Here is a 24257-nt window from a genome sequence, read left to right as displayed (position 1 = left end):
AGCCTTTGACTGAGGCTTGGCTGATGTTTTCCGTTGGCTTCCCTTGTTTTCAGTGAGTGAAAGGACCACTGTATTCAAGCTGAGCCAGCTCACTTTAGACTAGAGCATCCCACCTCCGGCAGCCAGCGCCTGCGATTTTTCTGGTGGAGCCTGCTTTATGTTGGCTCTTTTCCTACCAGTGAGGTAGTGACTAAATTGACCATTTCTTGGGAGTTACTAAATTGTCTTTTAGGCTCTCAGTATGTGATTTCAGTAAATGCATTGTAGGGAATGAGGGACTGTTTGTGATTTCTGTCTTCAAATTCAGGCAAAGTTCATTTGGAATCTGAATACATTTTCACTGTTATGTCAATGTTGTTATCAGTGAATAAAGAACGCTTTTCTAAAACAAGCTTCCCAGGTGAGATACTGAAAGTTCTATCACTGATATGTCCTTTTCTTAATATCAGGGACAGTAGCTGAACAGATAGCCAATTAAAATGACCTACACAACTCTTCCAGCCCATTTCCCCCAGGTTGAATTGTTGAGGCCTCCATATAAGTAATATGTTGTTACAGTGCTTAGTGATAGGAATCTGCTAAATCCCTTGTCAGTGAAAGTTAACAGAGTGATAAATATAAGATTAGCTTTCAGTCCTCTGGTAGGGACAAGCCAATGACCATACAGTACAAAAAAATATTCTTAACAGTTGACCCTAGTAAATGTTTAGTGAGCAGCTAGAGTATGCTAGGCTTTGTGTTCAGCATTGGGGCTACAGACTGGATGGGAGGTGCTAGATATAGGCAATACAGGGCTTCTTTCCCCAACTCACTTCTTTCCCTGTTGCAACTTAGGGTTAGCCCTTGCTTTCTATGTAATAATAGCTGTGCCAGATGATGTCTAAAGCCTGTTCCAGCTCTTTAACTCAGATTCTGATAAGGAAGCTAAATTCGCTAAAGCCCCAGATGGAGTTGCCAGTTAAATAAGTGATCAGCCCTACTGGAGTGGCTCGGTTGGTTGAGCATCATGCCATATTCTGAAAGGCTGCTGGTTGAATTCCTGGTTAGGGCACATGCCTGGGTTGTGATTTGATCCCCAATCAGGGAATGTGTGTAGGGAAGGGAACCAACCGATGTCCCTCTCTTTTCCCTCTCCCCCTCTCTCTCTAACCATGTCTTTGGGTGAGGATTAAATACATAAACATTGGTGTGTTCTGCATTCTTTTCTTTCCATTTTTCATACTTTCTTTTCTCTGACTTTGTTCTCCAGTTCCTGACCATGTCCCCAACTCGAATATTATAGAGGAGGACTACCCAGTGTGCCTGGACATTTGAAAGCATTCACAAACACTGTTTAGTGTTGTTTTATTTTTATTTTTATTTCAAATGTGTAACTTCAAATTTGCCATTTTTGTGATTCTATAATTATGATAAATTAGAAACCAAATAAATGATCTGCGAGTGGTTTGTTGGACTTACCATTTCTTTTGGGAGTAGACAGCTTTCTCTGGTGTTCACTAGACTCGGAATCATTTTGTTTTACTGTGGTTTGCTCTGACTTTCACCTGTCCCTGAAGGAGCTGAGTGACAGTAGGGAAGCAGCCTACAGTTGAAGGCTTGCCATGGGTAACTGACAGTTGCCTGTATTTATTTATTTTTTCCTTCTATAATATTGTAGCATTTTCTAAAAAAGCAGAAGACTAAGATTTTAACTCCGTCGTTTCCACTAGGATTACTTATTCCTAAGTAATTGAAATAATTATTCACTCGACCTCTTGAAACCTTAATTTCCTCATTTATAAAATAGGGATACCTAACTTCTATACCTTACAAGTAGTAAAGGGTCTAAGAATCATCACTTTGTCACTGCTAAGGATCTGTAGAACTGTAAGCTATAAGTATTGGAACATCACTGTTACTTTATTTTTATTGTTAATAACAGTATTGCATGTGCACTAAATTCTGCATTAAGAATTTATAAATGATATTCTTTATTTAATGTCTGACCTAATAGATATAGTTAGAATGATGTAGATCACACAGCCCCCAGTCACGGATGGCCCTCAGACCTTGTTTTCTGAGTCTGCTGGGTACAGTCTTATAGTGTAGAACATGAAGAAGAGAAACGACAGCCACTGGCCCACACGCCACTGGTATCCTGAACAGAAAGCTCCCCACTTTCCTCTGATGATATGGCAGGTTTCTTCATACACAGCTGATGTTTCTTTTGATCTATTGGCTTCACCGAAAGTGGTCTGCTTAATCAACAATCTTATCTAATCACATACGACCATTTTATTTAATACTTTTTCGGTGGGTTTTGGCATTTCACTATTTCCTTTTCATTTTCTAACCAAGTGGTTAATCACAATTTAAAAATTTTAGCTAGACCCTGCCTCAGGGGAAATTTGAGGGAAAGAAAATCTGCTCATTCTAGAACTGAAAATGTTCTCCAGGACTACAGGGAAGGGGATTAGGATGTGAAGATGGAGAACATATGTCCTGCTCTTTTTGGGCAAAACCAAAAGGGAGGAAAATACCCTGTTTTTCTACTCAAGTTCTCCAGCTGGTGCCCATAAATAAGACTGACAAAAGACGGATTTACAAGAGAAAAACAAACAGATGTGCCTGCTTTCTCACTTTTCTTGAGTTCCATTGGTAACATCGTGCCCTTGAAAATCATTCACTGCTGACTTTGGCAGAAATACAGATGGTGTGTTGCCAGCGCCACAGCTGGGATGGCAGGACTAATTTGGGAGGTCACACACTGCCACTCACCCACCTTCTGACCAGAGCGGATTTGCTGGCATTTCCTGTCACTGAAAGGAGTAGGATGGAGGAGCCAGAATGGGAAAGTGTGCTCTTCACTTAGTTCCCACATAACTACTTGGAGATGTTCCTTTAAGTTGTGGGTATGGACACTTAGAAAGTATTCTCTCAAAAGCATCTCACAGTAAATGCGCCCTCTCTGCAATGTTACAAAAGTTAGCCTGTCTGAAAACTAGAGAGGACGACTACTTGTGTTCTTGATATGCAGATAGTCTGAAAGCTCAGTAAGGTCCAAATTTTAGGCTTCTATACACACAGACAGTGGGTAAATAAATTGGAAAGGAGAGGGAGGTGAAAAAAAAAAATACTAATTTAGCTTTGTGTCCTTTCCAGAGAGTAGCTTTCCATTACTTTAACAGAATAGCTGACCCAAAAGTTCTTTCAGTGTTTTCTGATGAACATACAGAAATCTTGTATCTATTTAAATTCACGTCAGACCTAAAAGTTTGCACAAAGTGATTGACTATAGCTAATGTTTATGACTTACAAAACAAACAGAAGTTGTTTGTAAAAGATGCTTGCTGGAACTTCTAAACGTTCTTGTTTTCCCTGGTGAAATTTAATGTTGGTTTGAAAGTTTGTCTTCTTTTTTGAAAGTTGTTTTTAGGTTGAAATGCCTTTGTTTTCCTGGTTGTAGATTTCTACGGGCAGATAGGTAGTTGTGAAGCCATAAGCTACTGGTTATTGAAAATTTCAGCAGTCTTTTTAAAAATAGAAGTTGATAAGCTGATTCTGAAATTTATATGGAAATTCAAGGATATCGAATAGCCCAAACAATTTTGAAAAAGAACAAAGCAGGAGGACTTACAGTCTTAGATTATCTGAATTTGAGATTTAACTCTAAAGACTTTGTGATGAAGACAGTGTGGGCCCTGGCTGCATGGCTCAGTTGGCTGGAGTATGGTCCTGCACACAAAAAGGTTGCAGGTTGATTCCCAATCAGGGCACACACCCAGGTTGTGGGTTTGATTCCGGTTCAGGGAGCCTGCGGAGGCAACAGATCGATGTTTCTCTCTCATATTGATGTATCTCTCTCTCTCTCTCTCTCTCTCTCTCTCTCTCTCTCTCTCTCTTTCTCCTTTCCTCTAAAACGAAAAAAACAAAACAGACAGTGTGGCACTGAAAGAAGGATAGACATGTAGATCCCTGGTACAATACAGCATCCAAAAACAGACCCACACATTAATGGTCAAATTTGACAAGGGCACCAAAGTGACTTAGTAGGAAGGGAAAATGTCTTCAACACATGGTGTTGGAAACAGTGCTTATCCCATGGGGATGAAGGGTACTAGAGAATAAGCCATTCCAAAATACGCCGCTTTGGCATAGGGATTATTTTGACCTAAAGGCACTTGAGAACCAGCAGATGCAGGAAAAGCACTTTATCTCCCTTAGCTGCCTAAAATTAAAGTACAAACTTCCCCTTTAAATAAAGAAAATATACATTTGTAAAGATGTGTCTGTACCCTGCGGGAGATTGGCCAGCCAGGGGAAGTTGGCTGTGGGAGCACACTGACCACCAAGGGGCAGCTCCTGTGTTGAGCGTCTGACCCCAGGTGGTCAGTGCATCCTAGTGACCAGTCGTAATGGTCGCTTAGGCTTTTATATATATACTAGTAGATAATACCAAGAAGGTAAATAGACAAGCCATACACTGTGAAAATATCTGTAATACCTATGCAGGCATACCTCACTTTGTTGCACTTCATAGATGTTGTGTTTATTACAAATTGAAGGCAAGACCCTTCACCAGCAAAAAAATTAAGAGAGCCTTTACTGCTATGTACTCACTTTATTGCAGTGGTCTGGAACCTGATTCACATTATCTCCAAGTTTTGCTGTATCCGACAAAGGGCTTGAGTCCAGAAACTGTGAAGAATTCTTACAATGGAATAATTAAAAGAAGACAATCCTGTTTTGTTTTTTTTAAATGGGCAAAATATTTGAATAGACACTTAATAAAAAAGACCTATGAAAAAGTACTCAGTATTAGTCATAACGGAAATGCAAAAGGAGATATCACTACCCATTTCTTAGGAAAGCATTTTAAAAGAAACACCATATTTGGGGGGGAATTTGGAACTTACATGCATAGCTGGTGGGGCATACAGCGACTCCGGAAAAACACTTGGTAGCAATTCCACTCCTAGGTATTTATCCAAGAGAAATCAAAATATATGTCCACAAAATCATCTATCAGAATGTTCATGGCAGCGTTATTGATAATAGCCCCAAACTAGAGTAGCCCAGGTATCCATCAATAGGAAAACTACTCAGCAATAAAAGAAAAAACTCCTAATACATGTAAATCTCAAAAACATAAATAGACATCCTAAGGGACCCAAATGATGTGTGTGATCTGAATGTACATCTGCCCGTGAATGCTGAATTTGTTTTAGAAAATATCACTCTCTGCTCTTTGGTTCTAGCCGGATTGCTGACACCACTCCTACAATATTGGCTTACTTTTGTCTCTCCTTTCTTTTTCCTCCAACCAGTTTGATAAAGGCTACTCTTACAATATCCGTCACAGCTTCGGAAAGGAAGGCAAGAGGACAGACTATACACCTTTCAGTTGCCTGAAGATTATTCTAAACAATCCGCCAGGCCAAGGGGATTATCATGGTAAGTGCTTCCACTTGACATGCTTGCGAAGTACAGAAACCCAAGAGCTCAGTGGGAAACGCTGAAACAGTGTGATGGCGTTTTGCATCACTGACAGGAACCAGTTTACAGCATATGCCAGTCATCAGTGTCAAGCTAGAGCCCCATTACTCTTCTGCCGGTTTGCCTTGTCACTGAACTAGGTCAGGCAAGAGAACGTCATGCAGCTGCTGGACCGGGCTCTTTTGTTCTCAATTTCCCCCTCGCCTGCTCGTGTCTGTCTGCCTATCTGTCTGTCTCTCTCTCGTTCTGCAAGTCTTAACAGACTGACACAAGTTCTTCAGAGCTTTTTGAAAATTGAATGCCTCAAAGTTTAGAATAGTAGGTTCACTGTTTTTCAGAAGACTATCGAGGAAAAATGTGTTTTGTTCTCATTACTATCATCTGATTAACAAACACAGATTAAGTGAGGAATTGAGCAAGTCACGGTATCAAACATCTATCAATTTGCCTGAGTTGTAGGTTAAACAATCAAAAATCTGTGTTAAACTATTTTCTATAGATTTCTGAGTTCAAAATCTTTTTTCTAAAATAGTTCTCTGAGCATACCTTGATAAGCTCCCCATTTGTCTGGTATGTCAGAGAATGGTTTAACAGTCCATATTAGTAAATTTTCTAGACTACCAAAGTTTATTGCAATGTATGTGTCAAAAATTGTTTTGTTTTAGTATCTTAAATGAAATTCTTTAAAAAGATACACATTTAGGTTATCACAAAGAGAATTTTAAGAAAGATGCTGCATGTGCACAGAGCATTTAAAAATGCTTGTGCGTTCATATTTCATAGATGAAGAGGCAGCAGTGCTGGTAGTGCAGTATACACAGTGAGTGAGTCTTACTGCTCGTCAGTCACTTAGCGTACCTTTTAGAAAGGCATATTCTCAGGCTCCACCTTCAGATATATAAACGCAGACGTATTTACAAGTTCCCTGGATGATTTTTATGTTTTCTGAACTTTGAAAACCATTGGCCAGATACTTCTGTTGAAAAAGCCTCGAGCTTTTCCTAGCTGCCACAACAGGCAGGCGATTTACATGGAGCTTGGCCAAGTAAAACTCCTCCCAGGGATTCTTCTGTCAATTTCTAGATCCTAGCATTTGTTACACATTTCGTTTACTTTTATTAGTTTAAATGCAGGATTTTATATTTCTTACTCCTGATAAATTGTGTTTTATTTATTCCAGTCTATTATGTTTGTTTTGAACTATCAGTTAAAAATATTATACTTAGCAAACACTCAATGATTTCATATAATTTATAGGCACATTTATCTGTCCTTTTGTTAAAATTAGGAAACTTCATTTTTTTCAGAACAGTTTTAGGTTCAGAGCAAAAGTGAGCAGAATGTACAAAGAGTTTCCCAGAAAGCTCCTACCCGACACTTGCATAGCCTTTCCTGCTTCTGGCATCCTGCACCAGAGTGCTTTGTTATTTGTGAGCTGAGAAGAACGTGTAATCGGCTGTTGTTGGATGTAGTTGTTTTATAGATGGCAATGATAGCCAGTTAATTGATTGATGGTTCTGTTGAGTGCAATTATATTGTTGCTTATTCTGCCTGCTGGATCTGCCCATGTTTGATGGAGGGGTGTTGAAATCCTTAATGAGTAATTCATTTAAATCTCTTTGCTGTTCAGTTTTTGCCTCATCTTTTGATGCTCTGTTGTTAGGTGCATATACCTTAAGGATTGCTGTGTCTTCTTGGCGTATTTGCCCCTTTTATCATTATGTAATATCCCAGATAAATTTCCTTGCTCAGAAGTCTGCTCTGTCTGAAACCAATATAGCTTCTCTTGCTTTCTTAAAATTTTTGTTACCATGGTACATCTTTCTCCATCCCTTTACTTTTAATCTGTATGTGTCTTCATATTTAAAATATATTTTTATTTATTTTTTTATAGAGAAAGGAAGGGAGAGGGAGAGAGAGAAAGAAACATCATATAACCTGCCAGGGAATCGAACCAGCAACCTGTTGGTGCATGGGAGGATGCTCAATTCACTGAGCCATGCTGGCCAGGCTGTGTCTTCATATTTATATAATTGGGTCTTGTTTTTTGATCCACTCCGACAGTCTCTGTTTTTGATTGGTGCATTTAGACAATTGACGTTTAATTATTGATATAATTGGATTAACATCCACAATATTTGTTACCCCTTATTATTTGTTTGTTTCTGTTTTTGTCCTTCACACTTAGTCTGCCTTTTATGGTTTTTAATGAGCATTTTACATTTTACCCTTTTTCTTTCTTTACATATTCATTATGCTTTCTTTATATTCCTTTTTTTTTTTCTTAGTGACTTTACTTTTTAAAGAGTTTTCATTATACATTTCTACTAATCCAACTCTCCTTTCAAATTACACTATATCATATCACGGATAGTGCAAGTACCTTTTAATACTGAAATATTTCTAATTCCCTTATATCACTGTGTCATTCATTTCATTTATACATAAACACACACACACATAGGTACGTAAGTATATATAATTGAATATTGGTCCCTATTATTTTGAACAAACTTATCTATTAGATCAATTAAGAATAAGAAAAATGGCCCTGGTCGGGAGGCTCAGTTGATTCAAAGGTCATCCCCGTATACCAAAAAAGGTTGCGGGTTCAATTCCTGGTCAGGGCACATACCTAGGCTGTGGGCTCGATCCCTGGTTGGGGCACATATGGGAGGCAACTGATAGATGTTTCTCTCTCACACTGATGTTTCTCTCTCCCCTTCCTCTTTCTATAAAATCAATACAACAAACATCTCGAGTGAGGATTAAAAAAAGAAGAAAAAGAAGAAAAATAAACATTTTAATTTTACTTTTCCTTACCATTGTTTGATGTTCAATTCTTTATATAATTCTGTTTCAGGCCTATGCCATTTTCTTTCTCTTTGAAGAACTTCCTTTAACATTTCTTGCAGTGTAGGTCTACTGGCAACAAATTACCTCAATTTTTGTTTCTCTGAGAAAATCTATTTCTCCTCTTTTGAATGATAATGTACCAGGGTGCAGGAATCTAAGTTTGTGGGAGTTTTTCTCTCAACACTTCTCTAATCTCTTCTTGTTTGCATGCTTTCTGAGAATAAGTTGGTTGTATTGTTATCTTTGCTCCTTTATAGCTAAGGTGTTTATTTTCTCTGGCTTTTTTCAATATTTTTTTCTTTATTTTGATTTTTTGAAGTATGGACATGATTATGTATACATGTATTTTTTTGGCATTTATTCCTCTTGGTGTTCTCTGAGCTTCCTGGATCTGTGGTTTGGTGTCTGTCATTAATTTGAGGGAAATTCTCTGTCATTATTGCTTCAAATGTTGCTGCTATTCCTTTCTCTCTTCTTCTGGTTTTGCATTAGTTGTATGTTACATTTTTCATAGTTGTCCCACAGTTCTTGGATATTCAATTCTTATTTTGAGTGGGGTTATTTTAGACTTTTTTCTTTTTCAGTTTTGGAAGTTTTATTTCCATACCCTCAAATTCAGAGAGTCTTTCCTCAGCCATGTCTATTAATAAGCCCATCAAAGGCATTCTTCATTTCCATTAGTGGTTTTGATCTCTTTTTGATTCTTCTTAGAATATCCCTTTTTGCTCATATTACACATCTGTTCTTGCATGTTATCTACTTTCACCTTTAGAGCCTTTTGCATATTAATCATTGTTGTTTTAAATTCCCTAATAATTCCAACATCCCTGCCATATTTAACTCTAGTTTTGATGCTTGTTCTAGCTTCTCCAATCTGTATTTTTTGCCTTTTCATATGATTTTTAATTATTTGTTAAAAGGTAGACATGACATACTGGGTGAAAAGAACTCCAGTAAAGAGGCCTTTAGTAATGAGGTGGTATTATGGAATGGGGAGAGTGTTCTATAGTCCTGTGATTATATCTCAGTCTTTTAGTGAGCCATGTACTTCAACAGTGATTTCACCTTCCCCCTCCCCCCGTAGGTGGGCAGGATGGCTGGAGGTTGTTGGAATTGGGTATTTCCCTCCCCGCAGGTAGGTTAGGCTTTGTTAAAGCCCCCAGCATTTTAGGCTCTGATAAAATAGTGTTTCCTGCGGGCAGGCCTTGTTAAGAAGAACAGATAGCTCTTTCAAAATGGTTACTTTTCTTCTCCCACTGCTAAGAGGATGTGGGGATTCTCTCTGCTATTCACTGTGAAAATCTGGTAGAGCTCCTGGATGTTAAACTTACAAAAGTGTGTGCTTCCCCCATGAGTGGGTCTCCTTGGAGTTTTTAACTCTTAGAATTGACCACATGGAGACTCGAGCAATCTGTCCAGGTTCAGTTTTCCTACCCCAGTGTTTAGTTCCCAAAGGGATTTCTGCTCTGGTAAGTTGAGATTCTCTGTGTCTCCTTCTCTCTCCAGTTTTGGGGACAGTGATTTGCCCTGTGACTTCACTTCTCAAATGGATCCAAGAATAGCTGCTGATTTTTCAGTTCAGCTTTTTACTTATTTGGATGGAGAAGCAACTTCTAAGCTCCTTACATTCTAGACTGGAAACCAGAAGTCTCTGTCCTTTTATTTTTTTGTTACTTGCAAAGCTAACTAGTCCCCTAGGTTCACATTATTTCATTAAGCGGCACTGCTTGGAAGGATTGTTCAACCAGTTATGAATCTATGTAGGTGTAACTGTATTCTGAATGATGTTTATCCATCTCTTCCACAAAAGCTTTATCAAACACTTAGCTGAAGTCAGTGTTAGTTGTTTAGGAATTCACTTCTTCTTCAGTTATCTTGTTAGTTCAACTCTTTCCAATTGTAAATATCATTCTCTTTGATGTGGAAGATAGAAATAAAGTAGGAGGTGCTGAGTTCTGTTTTATTTCTGTTCTCTGTTATATAACTCTAGAGGCCCAATGCACGAAATTCGTGCAAGAGTAGGCCTTCCTTCCCCCCGGCTGCCCGGCACCAGCTTCCCTCTGGCACCCGGGACCCAGGCAGCCCCAGCTTCTTTGTCTGGAAGGACATCTGGTCTAATTAGCATATTACGCTTTTATTACTATAGATCAGCTTCTCTAGTAGTCTGGTTCCTCTGTTTTCTTCTTACAGTGAACATAGCTTTTAAAGACTTTTATGTGATATTTAATATTTTGGCAATCTTTAGTTTCTTCTTGGCTTTGCCCTTCCTGACCTTTCATACAGGTATAGACATTATTTCAGATATACTTTGGGTAATTCAGTTAATGTTTTTTTTGGTGTCCTTTAATAATTCTGGACTAAACCAAAAATTCCACATGCACCCTCATGTCTTTCTCATTGTGATTCTTCATAAGTTCATTATCAGATTTTTGGGTGTTTACTATGTGCCAGGAGCATGTAAGATAAGAGCTTTATAGTCCATTCCCACAAGAGCTCAGTGAGTATTTCCCTCACTTGAAAGTGAAGCTGAGTCAACATAAAGATACAAAATTTGCCTAAGTCTCCTAGCTTGTAACTGTTAAACTCAGATCCAAACTTTCAACTATGTGCTACACAGCTTCTCAAGGTATTTCCTTGTACTAAAAATAACTATGATTTTAAACTGAATAAAGTATATACTATGCATTTTGTGAATTTCATAATTTGTAGGAGTCCATAGTGTTATTATGGATGTTTTTATTTGGAGTTAATATTTTTGGGAAACACATTTGTTTGACCTGTAGACTCCTTTCCATTACTTTTGTCCCAATCAATTTCCTATTGTTAAAAATGCACAATTGTTTCTAATTAACTTATAGATCTATCATATCTATGACTGAAAAACTATCTGGCATCCTGTATTAAATGTCAAATTATGTAGTTTGGCCTGTCATTGCAGTTTCTTATTAAAATATCTAAAATTTTCTAGATTTTGGCCTAATACAGCTTTAACATTTCAATTCTCTTGTGTTTTTGTTTAAGCAAATATGTTTAGTAGTCCAACTTTATTATTCCCGTGAAATAGTCTAGAGATGACATGTATCTACTATAATTTGTTTTTCTATGAGACAGTTCCTTATTTATGCATCTCATTCCCATCTGTGATTCATCTAAATTTATATTGTTTCTATACAATGGGAAATGGGTATAGAATTTACATCTGAAAATTTTTATATTTCTTAGCATTTGCACATTTTTCTTTTTGTCTACACTATCTTCCTTCTATAGTATGTCTTTTAAGTAATTCTTTAGAAAAAATATGTGATAATATAAAGTTTTTAGATAAACTATTTTATAGCTACTTTGTGATTATCTCTGCTTATTAGCAAGTAGCACAATTAAAACTGTTTCTTCCCAGTGAATGAGCAACTGAGCCTGAGAATGCTGCAGTGTTTTATGTAACTCTTGAGCCTGTGGTACCCTGATAACCGTACAGCGAAGCCGTCATTTAGATAAAGAGAGGAACGCAGTTGCACTCATGGGCAATTAACTTTTTTATTAATAAGCTGTTAGCCAATTAAGGGCAGCTTAGACAGTCTCTCGAGTGTGGCTCTGTACTAAGTCCCAAGTAAATAACCTTGTTGATGTGCTGGCCTGTTTTCTGTTGTCAGGGTGCCCATTCCGTCACAGTGATCCCGAGCTGCTGAAGCAGAAGTTGCAGTCGTACAAGATCTCTCCCGCAGGGATAAGCCAGGTAGGTCAGAGTCTGCCCTGCCTCTTCGGTAATGAGGTACCAGACAGTTCCTCTCAGTTTCATTTAACGTCCTTGCAGCGATGCTGTGTACTACTGTCAGGCCTCACGCAGATTGCCTGCCTTCCAGGTGAGTTAAGCTAAAGCCTTGACTTTTCTGGTGTAGAGGGCTTGGAAATTCTGGTTCTTTCATCTGCTAGGCTGCATTTTTATGTTTCTTGGTAATAAGGAAGCTGGAAACCTTTTTTTCTCTCAATTTGTCTTGCTATCACAATTGAGGGCATTGAAACAGTTTTTAGAGGAATGCACTGAAGCTTATTAATGAAGCTGAAAATTAATGACATCTTATTTCATTTTGGAAATTGTTTGCTATGCCGCATGTAGGTTAGAGCAGAAGATGATGCAGTGTGTGCTGGCTAAATGTTCTGATAAGCATCACTGTTGCTATGTTAAATCTCCAATTCTAATGATTGTTCATTAGGTCAATGAAACACATTGTCTCGACGTAAACAATTTAGATTTTTAAAAATGCTCCAATATAAAACCAACTATTTAGGAGTATACCTTTTAGTAAATACACCTTTAAAAACTAGTGACACTGCAAAGATTACTGTCTGTAGTGTCCTTTTGAGTTGACTTGGATTTTGAAGGAGTTCAAGAAGAGCTTCTGCTTTCTCAGTTTAGAGCTGGAACACCTAAGCCATGTGTCCTTCAACACAGATTTCCACTTGAAGAAAGTAATTAGTCTAGAATACTCCTGCTTCTGCTGTGTCCAAAGTTCAGGTTAGTGCAGTTCAAATCTCAGAGGTTTCCTGTACTCTGCACAAGACAGTGCTCAGGTGCTGTTGGGGGATGCAAAGGAGGATCAGATGTAAACCTGCATCTACAGCGCCAGAGTCTGGAGGGAAGCTTTCTAAGTGTTAGGGGTCCAGCAGTCCCCCCTTCCCTACAGGGGATATGTTCCAAGACTCCCAGTGGATGCCTGAAATCGCAGATAGTATCAAACCCTACAGTAAATACTATGGTTTTTCCTATACATACATATCTACAATAGAGTTTAATTTATAAAATTAGGCACAGTGGGAAATTAACAATAATACCTAATAATATAGAGCAATTATAACAATATACTGCAATAAAAGTTATGTGAATGTGGATTCTTTCTCTCTTCCAAAATATCTTACTGTACTATACTCACCCTTCTTCTTGTGATGATGTGAGCAGATAAAATGTCTACGTGATACGATGAAGTGAGGTGAATGACATAGGCATAACTTTAGGCTGCTATTGACCTTCCGACTGTACGTCAGGAGGAGGATCATCTGCTTCGGGCAGTCCTGGTTTTGGAGCCATGACAGTGTCGGTGGTTGGGTGTCAGGAGCAGACTATATTGATGGTTGGTGAAATTTCCAATTTTCGGACCGCTTTTGACCACTGTAACTGAAACCACAGGTAATTGGTCGTGGTGGTGGTGGGGGGGGACTATTGTATACATAGAATATCTTGGGTCTTCTGAAGAAGTAGGTTACTAGAACCAGCAGGAGAGGCCATGAAACACTTTCTGGAAGAGATTCTCTTTGAGTTGGGACTTGAAGGGGGGATTGGTAATTAGGAAGGTTACTATAGCACTGACTATCATGAATTTTCTGTGGCAGAGAGGGAGAACAAAATAGTGGAGAGAGGATGTAGGGAGTCAAAAATCACATCTCGAAATGGAATTCTGGCTAAAGCTTCCCTTTGTCAGGCCACAGAAGGAAGTGGAATCTGTGAAGACTGAATGGCATCAAATGGAGAGGGAGGTAATACATTAGGGAAGTAAAGTATCACAAAAGGCAAGGAGAGAATTTGGAGAAGAGGGTACAGTCCACAATAGTCCTTCATAGCTGGGAGACTTATGAGGACCAGGAAAGAAAGGTGATATGTTGAGTGAATTACTCAACTTGGATTTGGTGAGATGTGTCTCTGTAATGGTGGAAACCAAGACCAAGTTGAAAGATGAAGGATAAAAAAACCCCAGTAGATTGGATTTGTGGACTGTGAGTAAAAGTGAATGACAGCAATATTAGTTTAAGTGTCATGGATGTTTTGTGTGTTTAAGGCTAGAGGAGACCTGAGCCTATTTGTAGAAAAAGAAGAAAACCCATCAGAGAAAGTGGGCTTGGTAAAGATCTATGTATATTAAAAAAAAATAATCCCTCTGTAACCATTGTTATTTTTCCTTTATACCATGATTATACTGTTCATGCCTTTGCTCTTATCACACCAATTGTAATTCTTTTTTAAACTATTTATCTTTCCCACAAGTTTGTGAATTTTCTAAAAGGAGGAATGGACTTTTATTTAACTTCCTGTCTCATAGTAATTCAGTGACTGGCACTGGGTAGGTCCTTAAAAATGTTGAAAAGGTAAGTGGGCATATCATACACCTTGGGTATGAAGTAGACACTGGAGTGTGTGTTGGTGGGGTGCAGAGAGAGGAGACTGGCACTCAATGACAGGGATAACCTTATTGAAGATTGGGGGAGATATACTTGGACAAAGGACAGTGCCAGAAAGAGGCATATCCCTTAGTCATTGTGCAAATAAAGAGAAAAGCTTAGAGATAGAGCAAAGGGAAGTTGATGGAGCATATCAGTTGGCCTTACTCTTCTTTGTAAGATAAGAAGTCTGATCATTAGCTGAGAGTAAATGGACTGGGAATGGTGTTCTGGACATAGGAAAGGTCAGGAACTGTAGATAACAAATTTGATAGGGAATAGAGAAGAAAAGAATTAGAGGCTTTTCCAGCAATTGTAAAGAATCACTTTTTTAAAAATGCAGGCTATCATCAAGTCTACTGAGAAGATTGTTTTTATTTAATAGTGATAATTCTGTTTGTACACTCTTTGCTTTAAGTCATTTGCATTCCTCCATTTACTATTGATCTATAAGTAGGTCGCTTGCTTAGTTGAAGCTGGTTAGTAATTTCCAAATCATCCTTTGGACCTGCATCGCAACTTTTTATCTGATGTATAGTGCATGTGGGCAAGCTGTAAATAGTATATTGCTTTCGTTTGATGTCTTTACTGAGTGGATCTCAGTAGAGTGAAGCAGCTGGGGGACTGTGTTCTAAAGGGCAGAAAATTGATGAATGAAAAATCCATGTTAAACATTTTGATAAATACTTAGTAGCACTTTGGCATCAGTGCAAATTAGATCTTAAATAGTCAAAATGTATGTTAAAATACTGAATGAAAGTCAAGGAAAACACTAAAATGCATGTAAAGTAAAACAACAGAACTGCTTTTATTTCAGAAAAACCTACTTGAAAAAAATACCTTCAACTTTTAGAAATACTTAGATGTTAAATATCAGAATTTTGATGACCAGAAGAGAGAGCATTGTGACTTAACTGATATCACATACTTTTTAAACAAAGACATATTTATGGGATCACATTTCATCTTCCTCCTTGAATGAGCTTGGTATTCAGCTTAAGAAGACAGCAACTGAACAACAAAATAAAACCAAAGAAAATGGGCAGTCCTGCATTTATTCCTCAGCCCTCTCCCCAAAGAGAAAAACATAGAGGTCAGTTCACCCACAAGATAGCAAAATTTGAAATGTCTATACCCCCACAACATAGCTTTAAAATACATGAAGTAAACATGGAGAGAACTGAAAGGACAACTAAACAAATCCACACTCATATTTGGAGACTTCAGCACTCCTCTTTCAGTAATTCATCGAACAAACAGACAGAAAGAACATCAGTGAGTGGATAGAAGACTTGAAGCAACTCTGTCAACCACCCTGATTGACCTAATTGACATTTATAGACTATTACACCTAACAACAGGTGAGCACACATATTTTTCATGTGTACATAAAACATTAATTTGGATAGATCATATTTAGGGGGCTTAAAAATCCATTACAAATTTAAATGAATTGAAACTATACAAAATATGTTCTCTAATTATAACCAGTACAATAAGGCAAGAAAAAATTTAAAAAAGCAGTTTAGAAAATAAGAAAGAAAAAACCTTTCTCTAGTCTCAATGAGATGATTTATGAAAAAAAAATCTCAATGAACCTACCAAAATGCTATTATAACTAATGGTGGGATTCTAAGTCAATGCACAAAAGTCAATTCTATTTCTTCCAATGAACAATTGGAAACTAAAAAAAATTAAAGTGTCATATGCAATAGTACCAAAAAGACATAAAGGTTTTTTTCATGTATTTTTCAAAATATGTACATGATCTTTATATTGAAATACTGATGAAAAAATCAAAGAAGAAAATTGGAAGTACAATTACCTGATTCCAAGACATAAGTAAAGGTACTGGAATCTAGACAATATGGTGTTTGGGAAATGATAAAGATCAACTGAATTAGACCCACATATATATGGCCAACAGGTTTTTAAACCAAGATTCCTAGGGCAATTCAATAGGGAAAGGATAGTACTTTCAACAAGTAGTTCTAGAACAACTGAATGTCCATATGCCAGGAGAAGGGGAAGGTCATAGACACATACCTCACATCTTAAATAAAAATTAATTTGAAGTAGATCTTAGATCAAAATATAAAATGTAAACCTTCTGGAAGAAAACATGGAAATCTGAATGAGCTTGGGTTTGGGATGTCACTTGGGAGAACATATTGATAAATTAGACTTTATCAAAGTTAAAATTTTGTTCTGTTAAGAGAATGATAAAATAAGCCATAGATTGGAAGAAATATTTCCAAATCATATATTTGATAAAATACTTGTATCAAGGACAAAGAAAGATGCAAAGAACTCTCAAACTCAATAATAACAAAACAGTTTTTAAATATGCAAAAGGTTGAACAGACATTTCATCAAAGAAAATATGTTAATGATAAACACATGAAGAAAAACATTCGTTGTTAGATATTAGGAAAATGCAATTTTTATAATGTTTTTTCCTTTATTGATTAGGGTATTACATATGTGTCCTTATTGCCCCATTGTCACCCCACACCCCCTGTTGTCTGTGTCCATTGGTTAGGCTTATATGCATGCATACAAGTCCTTTGGTTGATCTCTCTCCCTTACCCCCACCCTCCCCTACCTTCCCTCTGAGGTTTGACGGTCTGAGCGATGTTTCTCTGTTTCTGGATATGTTTTTGTTCATAAATTTATGTTGTTCATTATAATCCATAAATGAGTAAGATCATATGATATTTATCTTTCTCTGACTGGCTTATTTCGCTTAGCATAATGCTCTCCATTTCCATCTATGCTACCGCAAATGGTAAGAATTCCTTCTTTTTTTACCGCGGTGTAGTATTCCATTGTGTAGATGTACCACAGTTTTCTAATCCACTCATCTGCTGATGGGAACTTAGGCTGTTTCCAAACCTTAGCTAGGGTAAATTGTGCCGTTATGAACATAGGGGTGCATATATCCTTCTGATTGGCGTTTCTAGTTTCTTTGGATATATTCCTAGAAGTGGGATCACTGGGTCAAATGGCAGTTCCATTTTTAGTTTTTTGAGGAAACGCCATACTGTTCTCCACAGTGGCTGCACCAGTCTGCATTCCCACCAGCAGTGCACGAGGGTTCCTTTTTCTCCTCATCCTCTCCAACACTTGTCATTTGTTGATTTGTTGATGATAGCCATTCTGACAGGTGTGAGATGGTACCGCATTGTCATTTTGATTTGCATCTCTCGGATGATTAGTGACTTTGAGCATGTTTTCATATGTCTCTTAGCCTTCTGTATGTCTTCTTTTGAAAAGTATCTATTTAGGTTCGTTGCCCATTTTTTGATTGTGTTGTTTATCTTCCTTTTGTTGAGTTGTATGAGTTCCCTGTAAATGTTGGAGATTAAACCCTTATTGGTAATAACATTGGCAAATATGTTCTCCCATGCAATGGGCTTTCTTGTTGTTTTGTTGATGGTTTCTTTTGCTGTGCAGAAGCTTTTTATTTTGATGTAGTCCCATTTGTTTATTTTCTCTTTAGTTTCCATTGCCCTAGGAGCTGTATCGGTGAAGAAATCGTTTTGGCATATGTCTTGAGATTTTGCTGCCTGTGGATTTCTCTAGTATTTTTATAGTTTCTCTTCTTGTGTTTAAGTCCTTTATCTATTTTGAGTTTATTTTTGTGTATGGTGTAAGTTGGTGGTCTAGTTTCATTTTTTTGCATGTATCTGTCCAATTCTCCCAGCACCATTTATTGAAGAGACTGTCTTGATTCCATTGTATGTTCTTGCCTCCTTTGTTGAATATTAATTGAGCACAGTGGTTTTGGTCGATTTCTGGGTTCTCTATTCTATTCCATTGATCTATATGTCTGTTCTTGTGCCAGTACCAGGCAGTTTTGAGAACAGTGACTTTGTAATACAGCTTGATATCTGGTATTGAGATCCCACCTACTTTGTTCTTCTTTCTCAGGATTGCTGTGGCTATTCGGGGTCTTTTTTATTCTAGATGAATTTTTGGAGAGTTCATTCTAAGTCTGTGAAATATGCTGTTGGTATTTTAATGGGGAGTGCATTGAATCTATAGATTGCTTTGGGTAGTATGGACATTTTAATGATGTTGATTCTACCAATCCATGAACACGGTATGTTCTTCCATCTGTTTATGTCTTCCTCTATCTCTTTTTTCAGTGTCCTGTAGTTTTCAGAGTACAGGTCTTTTACCTCCTTAGTTAAGTTTATTCCTAGGTATCTTAATTTTTTTGGTATGATGGTAAATGGGATTTTTTTTTTTTAGTCTCTCTTTCTGGGGAAATGCAATTTTAAATTGCAGTGACTACCATTAGAATTGGAAAAAAAAAAATCAAATGCTCAAGAGGATGTAGAATGACCTGAAGTCTTATGCATTGCTAGAAGAAATCCAAGTGGCAGAACCTCTTTGAAAAGCCATTTGGCAATTTCTTATAAAGTTAAACTTATACATACTGTATGAGATAGTTATACCACTACTAATTTTTAATATAATTGAAATAAAAGCATAACTCCATAACTCCAAAAACCTATTTATACTATCTTTATTCATAATTGCCAAAACCTAGAAACAGCCCAAATGTTCTTCAGTGTGTGGTTGGATAAACAAATTGTGCTATAACCACAAAATGAAATACTACTCAGCAATAAAAGAGGCACAAACTATTGCTACACCCAACAGCATTCATCATTCTTTATACTAAGTGAAAGAAACCACACTATATGATTCCTTTTATGTAACAGGAAAAGACAAACTTATAAGTATAGTATACACTAAAAGGGGTATAGTATACACTAAAAGGGGTATATTTTACTTTATGAAAATTATACCTTATTTTTTTCAATGGAAAAAAAGAGAAACAGTAGGTAGGTGGTAGCATAAATGAACTCTTTATCTTACGTAGCAGAATTTAATAGATTAAGTTAATAAAGAACTTAATCAGCATTTAATTTAGAATTATATAGAAAACATCCTATGTAGCCAAAATGGAAATGGTTAAAAGTAATTGCCTCTTGGGAGTACCTGCCTCCAGGCAAGGAAGAAATGTGATGTGGGAGCTGTTGATATTAATAATTAGCCATACTATGTATGTAAAAGAATTTTTCACTAACACTTTACTCAATCAAAGGTTGAAAAACAACAACACAATTTCATGTAATATATGGAGTTTAATTGGTCAAGTGCCTAATGGATAGGTAATCGCAGTGAAATAGATACTGAGATCTTTGTGTCTGAGATTTTAACCTTTCCTTCAGTCCTCCCAGCGCCTACCAGTTTCTAGTCTATGTTAAGAACTGTGAAAGGTGTGAGATTTTATCTTACTTTCAAGCTAAGAATTTAGCTGTCACAATTTTATGGATTCTGGCAGAAGGTTTAAAGATTTCAGAAACAGCAGTACATCAGCATTTTCTTGTACCAGTTCCCTGACCCCCAGTTCCCACAGAGCAACATGAAGGAGGCCAGGCACTACCCACATGTGTTGGAGGAGAGAAACTCTGAGTGTAGAGAATCTTAATCTTTTAAAATAGACAGTAAGCATTTCCTTTTTTACATATATTTTTATGTTTCAATTACAGTTTACTTTTCAATATTATTTTGTATTGACTTCAGTTGTACAGCTTAGTAGTTAGACAAGCTTATACTTTGCATAGCATTTCTACACTTTCAGGGGGAGGCACTGTCTCTTCTGAGGCTGTTCATTACATGAACATCCTTGAAAAAGTGGCCTGGAGCAAATGCTGCTGTTTTCTCTGATTGCACATGTTCAGAAACCTGAGGCCCCTGGAAAATCACCTCAACAGTATATAGCAGAAGACCAATAGATAAATAATATAAAAGTCTATGAGCTATATTGGCCAATTTTTTTAAATTGGCACCTTCCATTTTTCTTCTTAAAATATTGATGTGTATATTAATCTCAATTTACTTTCATTAACATTTATTTAAAAAAATTCCAATGAGGGTAATAATTCTTTAATATTTTGTTAGTTTTTTTCAGCTAACCATATCTATTAACAGTTCCTTCCTAATTTAGATATCTTGGTTTTTGGTTTTAGTTATCATTTTGCTTTCAGTTTTTGCTTAAAAAAAAAACACCCTACAATTTTATGATAAAATATTAATATTTTGAGATGCAGAAATCTTAAGATTTTTTAAATTGAAATGATGCATTATTTACAAATGTATTTTTGCACTAATATTTTTGAAACTCTTTTACTTCTCATTTTAGTTTTTTTATTTTTAGAGAGGGAGAAATGATGTTTTATAACTTTAACTCAGCATAACCATTAATGATTATTTAAAAGCAAATGTAATTGGTGCTTTCAAGAAAACTTACTAATGATACTAAAACCAAGAAGTATGCTCTTTATACTTTTTGAGAGATTGGTTAACCTCTCATTTTCACAGTCCAAAAATTCTCAAGAAGTTAGTGAACATATTAAATCTAAAACTGGTAAAGTCCTATTAATGAGAAGTCTTTCAAAATAGTTTAAAAGACTTAAAAGTAAGTCTATGTCAAGAAAATTTTATGGCAGAGATAAATCTCAGTAAGTCCTTATTCAGTGTTCATATAAATCTGAACTACCTAAAATTCCTTTTTTTTTTCTTCCTTAGGTGAGAGTACTTATCAATAGATAATGGTATTCAGTCTGTCCATTACTTTATGAACAGTAACTGCTTTTAAGAGCAGCTTTTCCATCTATTTCATCTCCGGGAGCATCTCTCCTGATTTATAAGAACAGCACTTTGCTGCACTCAGCTTGCTTTTGTGTTATAGCTGAAAATGTGTACACTGTTCTTGGTAAATCTTAGAACTGCATTAGGGAAAGGTGGAAAGCTGAGCATTAGAATTGGCGCCAGGAGGATGTGGTTGTACTTTGGCTCTATCACACGTTGCTGTGTACATCCTTCCTTTTTTATAGACTGACGATATATGGTCATTTGAAGATTATTTAATATTGTTCAAGGTAGTTCAAATAAAAATCATTTTGAAAGTCAAATAACATATGCCATTTTTAGTTAACCCTAGTGAAGTTTACTTGCATTAAACTGGAAAACTAGTCTTCCTTATAAGAAAATTTAGTACTCTGTTTACAGTTATGTATCATTCTATAATTATTTTATTATTCTGAGAAATTACTGATATCTATATTCTTTATAGATATCAGTAACATAATTATAATAACACATATAGTGCAAACTTATGATACCTACAAGATTCAGCCTGTCTACCTATAGACACAGCTTAGTTCTATTTTGTGATTAGTTTTACAGAGTATTCTTCTCCTCCCCTCATTTCTTTTGGAGAAGCAAATGTAAAGTATCCAGAAAATTAAATAACTGGCCTTATTCCATAAGGCCGGTGTTTCAGATTCTTAGTCAGCTTAGCTCTAATCCATTTCATACTTTCTGGTAGAGTTTGCCACCAATTTACAGCGTATTTCTTGTTAGCTAACGTTTGTATTTCTAAATTTGCCTTTATCTGTGTGTTCAGTGGTTAGAATATTGGCCCATTCATCGAAGGGTCGCAGGTTTGATTCCGGATCAAGGGCATGTACCTGGGTTGCAGGTTTCAATCCCCATCCCAGTCAGGGCAGGTGCAAGAGGCAGCCAATCTCTGTCCCCCTAACCCCCTTTCCACTCCCTCTGTAAGAAGCAATGGGAAAAATACCCCCGGGTGCTGATTAACTGTATATATATATACACTGAGTGGCCAGATTATTATGATCTCTGAATGCATAATCTGGCCACTCTGTGTGTGTGTGTGTGTGTGTATGTGTGTATGTATATGTATATATATCTTAGAGGCCCGGCCAGCCTGGCCAGGAGGAGGGGACATGGGCGGTTGGTCGGCCTGCCTGCTGGTCGAACGCCTGGTCGAGGGGACAATTTGCATATTAGCCTTTTATTATATAGGATATACACTGAGTGGCCAGATTATTATGCGTTCAGAGATCATAATAATCTGGCCACTCAGTGTATATAATCATGTATGACATTTTATATATGTACATACATGTGTATGTGTGTGTATACACATATTCCTCTAGTCTGGGGAAAAACCTTTAAGTGACAGATTTTAAGTTTTGCTTCTGTTTGCAATAGCATATTGGATATGATACATCTCTTTTTATAAGATATTTGAAATTAACTATAAAATTAGTATACATATTTTCCATTATTTCCATAAATATTATAGGGCATAGTGATGCTTAACTTGCTTGCTTGCTTTTATATTAGGCAAAAAAAATTAGAATACTTGAAGCACAGTTATAATTAGTAAGTAAACCATGGAATTGAGATTTAACAATTTTTTTTCCATGTCTCCAAACAGATTTATCTACATTTACTTCTCCTATTCCTTCTCTTTCCCTTCTCCCCCCCATTCCAAATTCACTTAGTTGTTGATGTTCCCTAATAGCTTAAGTCCAAATGTTGGTATGAATTTGCACTGAGGAATTCAGTATTTTGGGTGGAAATTTAAATTGTTTCTCAAGAATCATTTTTTGGCCCCAGCCGGTTTGGCTCAATGGTTAGATTCTGGTCAAGGGCAGCAACCAATCGCTGTGTCTCTTTCACATCCATGTATATCTCTCCCCCTCCTTCCCACTCTCTCTAAAAATCAGTGGGGGAAAAAATATCCTCAGGTCAGTATTAACCACAACAAAAAGAAAAGAAAAAAGAATAATTTTGGGGGGTACCTATTTTTAATGATTCAAAGCATTTATCCTACCTAATAATAGACAAATATGCAAATTGACCGTACCTTCGCTATGCCCGTGATTGGCCAGGAGGCGCGGGGGGGCGGGACTTGGGGTGGCCGGGGTGGCCGATTGGGCCAGCGGGATGCTGAGCTCGCGTTGCCAGCGGCGGCTCGAGCTCAGCGTCTGCGCCATGGCTGTGCTGCGGCACAGAAGGGGCCTCTGGGGCAGCGAGCTCACGTCCCACCGGGGACCATCAAAAGCGGGGGAGCTGGGTGCCTGTCCGCTCAGGCACCAGGCCTTTCAGAAGCCTCTGGTGGGGCGGAGGCTTCTGAAAGGCCTGGTGCACCAGTGGACAGGCACCCAGCTCCCCCGTGATCGAAAGCGAAAGTGTGTAGGGGACCCTACACGTGCATGATTCAATCATGCACTGGGCCTCTAGTTCAAATATAATAAGTTAAAACAATGAGAAAATTTTAATATTCGGGTCTCTATTTTGTGATAAAAATCATAATAAAGGAGTAATGTGATTATTAATTTGGGTGTTATACACCTTCCAGAAAGCTTCACTTCTATTTAGTATTTGGCTAATTTGTAAGAATATTTCAGGATGTGAGTTGTGGCATAGTATGTTTTACTAACTGGAGATGTCTACAGTTGTAATCAGATTCTCCAAGGCATCACAAAGGCATTTAAAAAATTGCCATAAGCATTTTTTAAAATTGAGTTTGTGTATATACAAACTCAATTTTAAAAAAGAAGAGCAGAATAAGAGAGCTGATAATTAAATAACTAGAACAGTATCTGATACATAAGCTAGATATTATTGTCATTACTCGTGGCCTGGTGCATAAAATTCGTGCATGGGGAGAGGGTTGTCCCTCAGCCCGGCCTGCACCCTCCAATCTGGGACCCCTTGAAGGATGTCCTACTGCCAGTTTACAGGGATCAGGCCTAAACCGGCAGTCGGACATCCCTTTCGCAATCCGGGGCTGCCGGCTCCTAACTGCTCACCTGCCTGCCTGC

The 24257-nt window shown here is 37.3% G+C and overlaps 1 protein-coding gene across 1 annotated transcript in view; it reads left to right on the top strand.

Annotated features, from left to right (window-relative positions):
* The window catches only part of PRIM2 (DNA primase subunit 2), a 288462-nt gene that overhangs the window by 233371 nt on the left and 30834 nt on the right, over window positions 1-24257 (top strand). Inside the window, exons 11-12 of the mRNA XM_079780542.1 lie at window positions 5307-5433; window positions 11982-12064. Of these exons, the coding sequence (XP_079636668.1) occupies window positions 5307-5433; window positions 11982-12064 (210 nt within the window). The remainder of the gene's footprint in view (window positions 1-5306; window positions 5434-11981; window positions 12065-24257) is intronic.

This window comes from Cnephaeus nilssonii, assembly GCF_951640355.1.
Source record: "Cnephaeus nilssonii genome assembly, chromosome: 9".
Classification (NCBI taxonomy): domain Eukaryota; kingdom Metazoa; phylum Chordata; class Mammalia; order Chiroptera; family Vespertilionidae; genus Cnephaeus; species Cnephaeus nilssonii.
The sequence above is the reverse complement of the archived record's forward strand: the minus strand, read 5'-3'. Positions and strand labels throughout refer to the sequence as shown.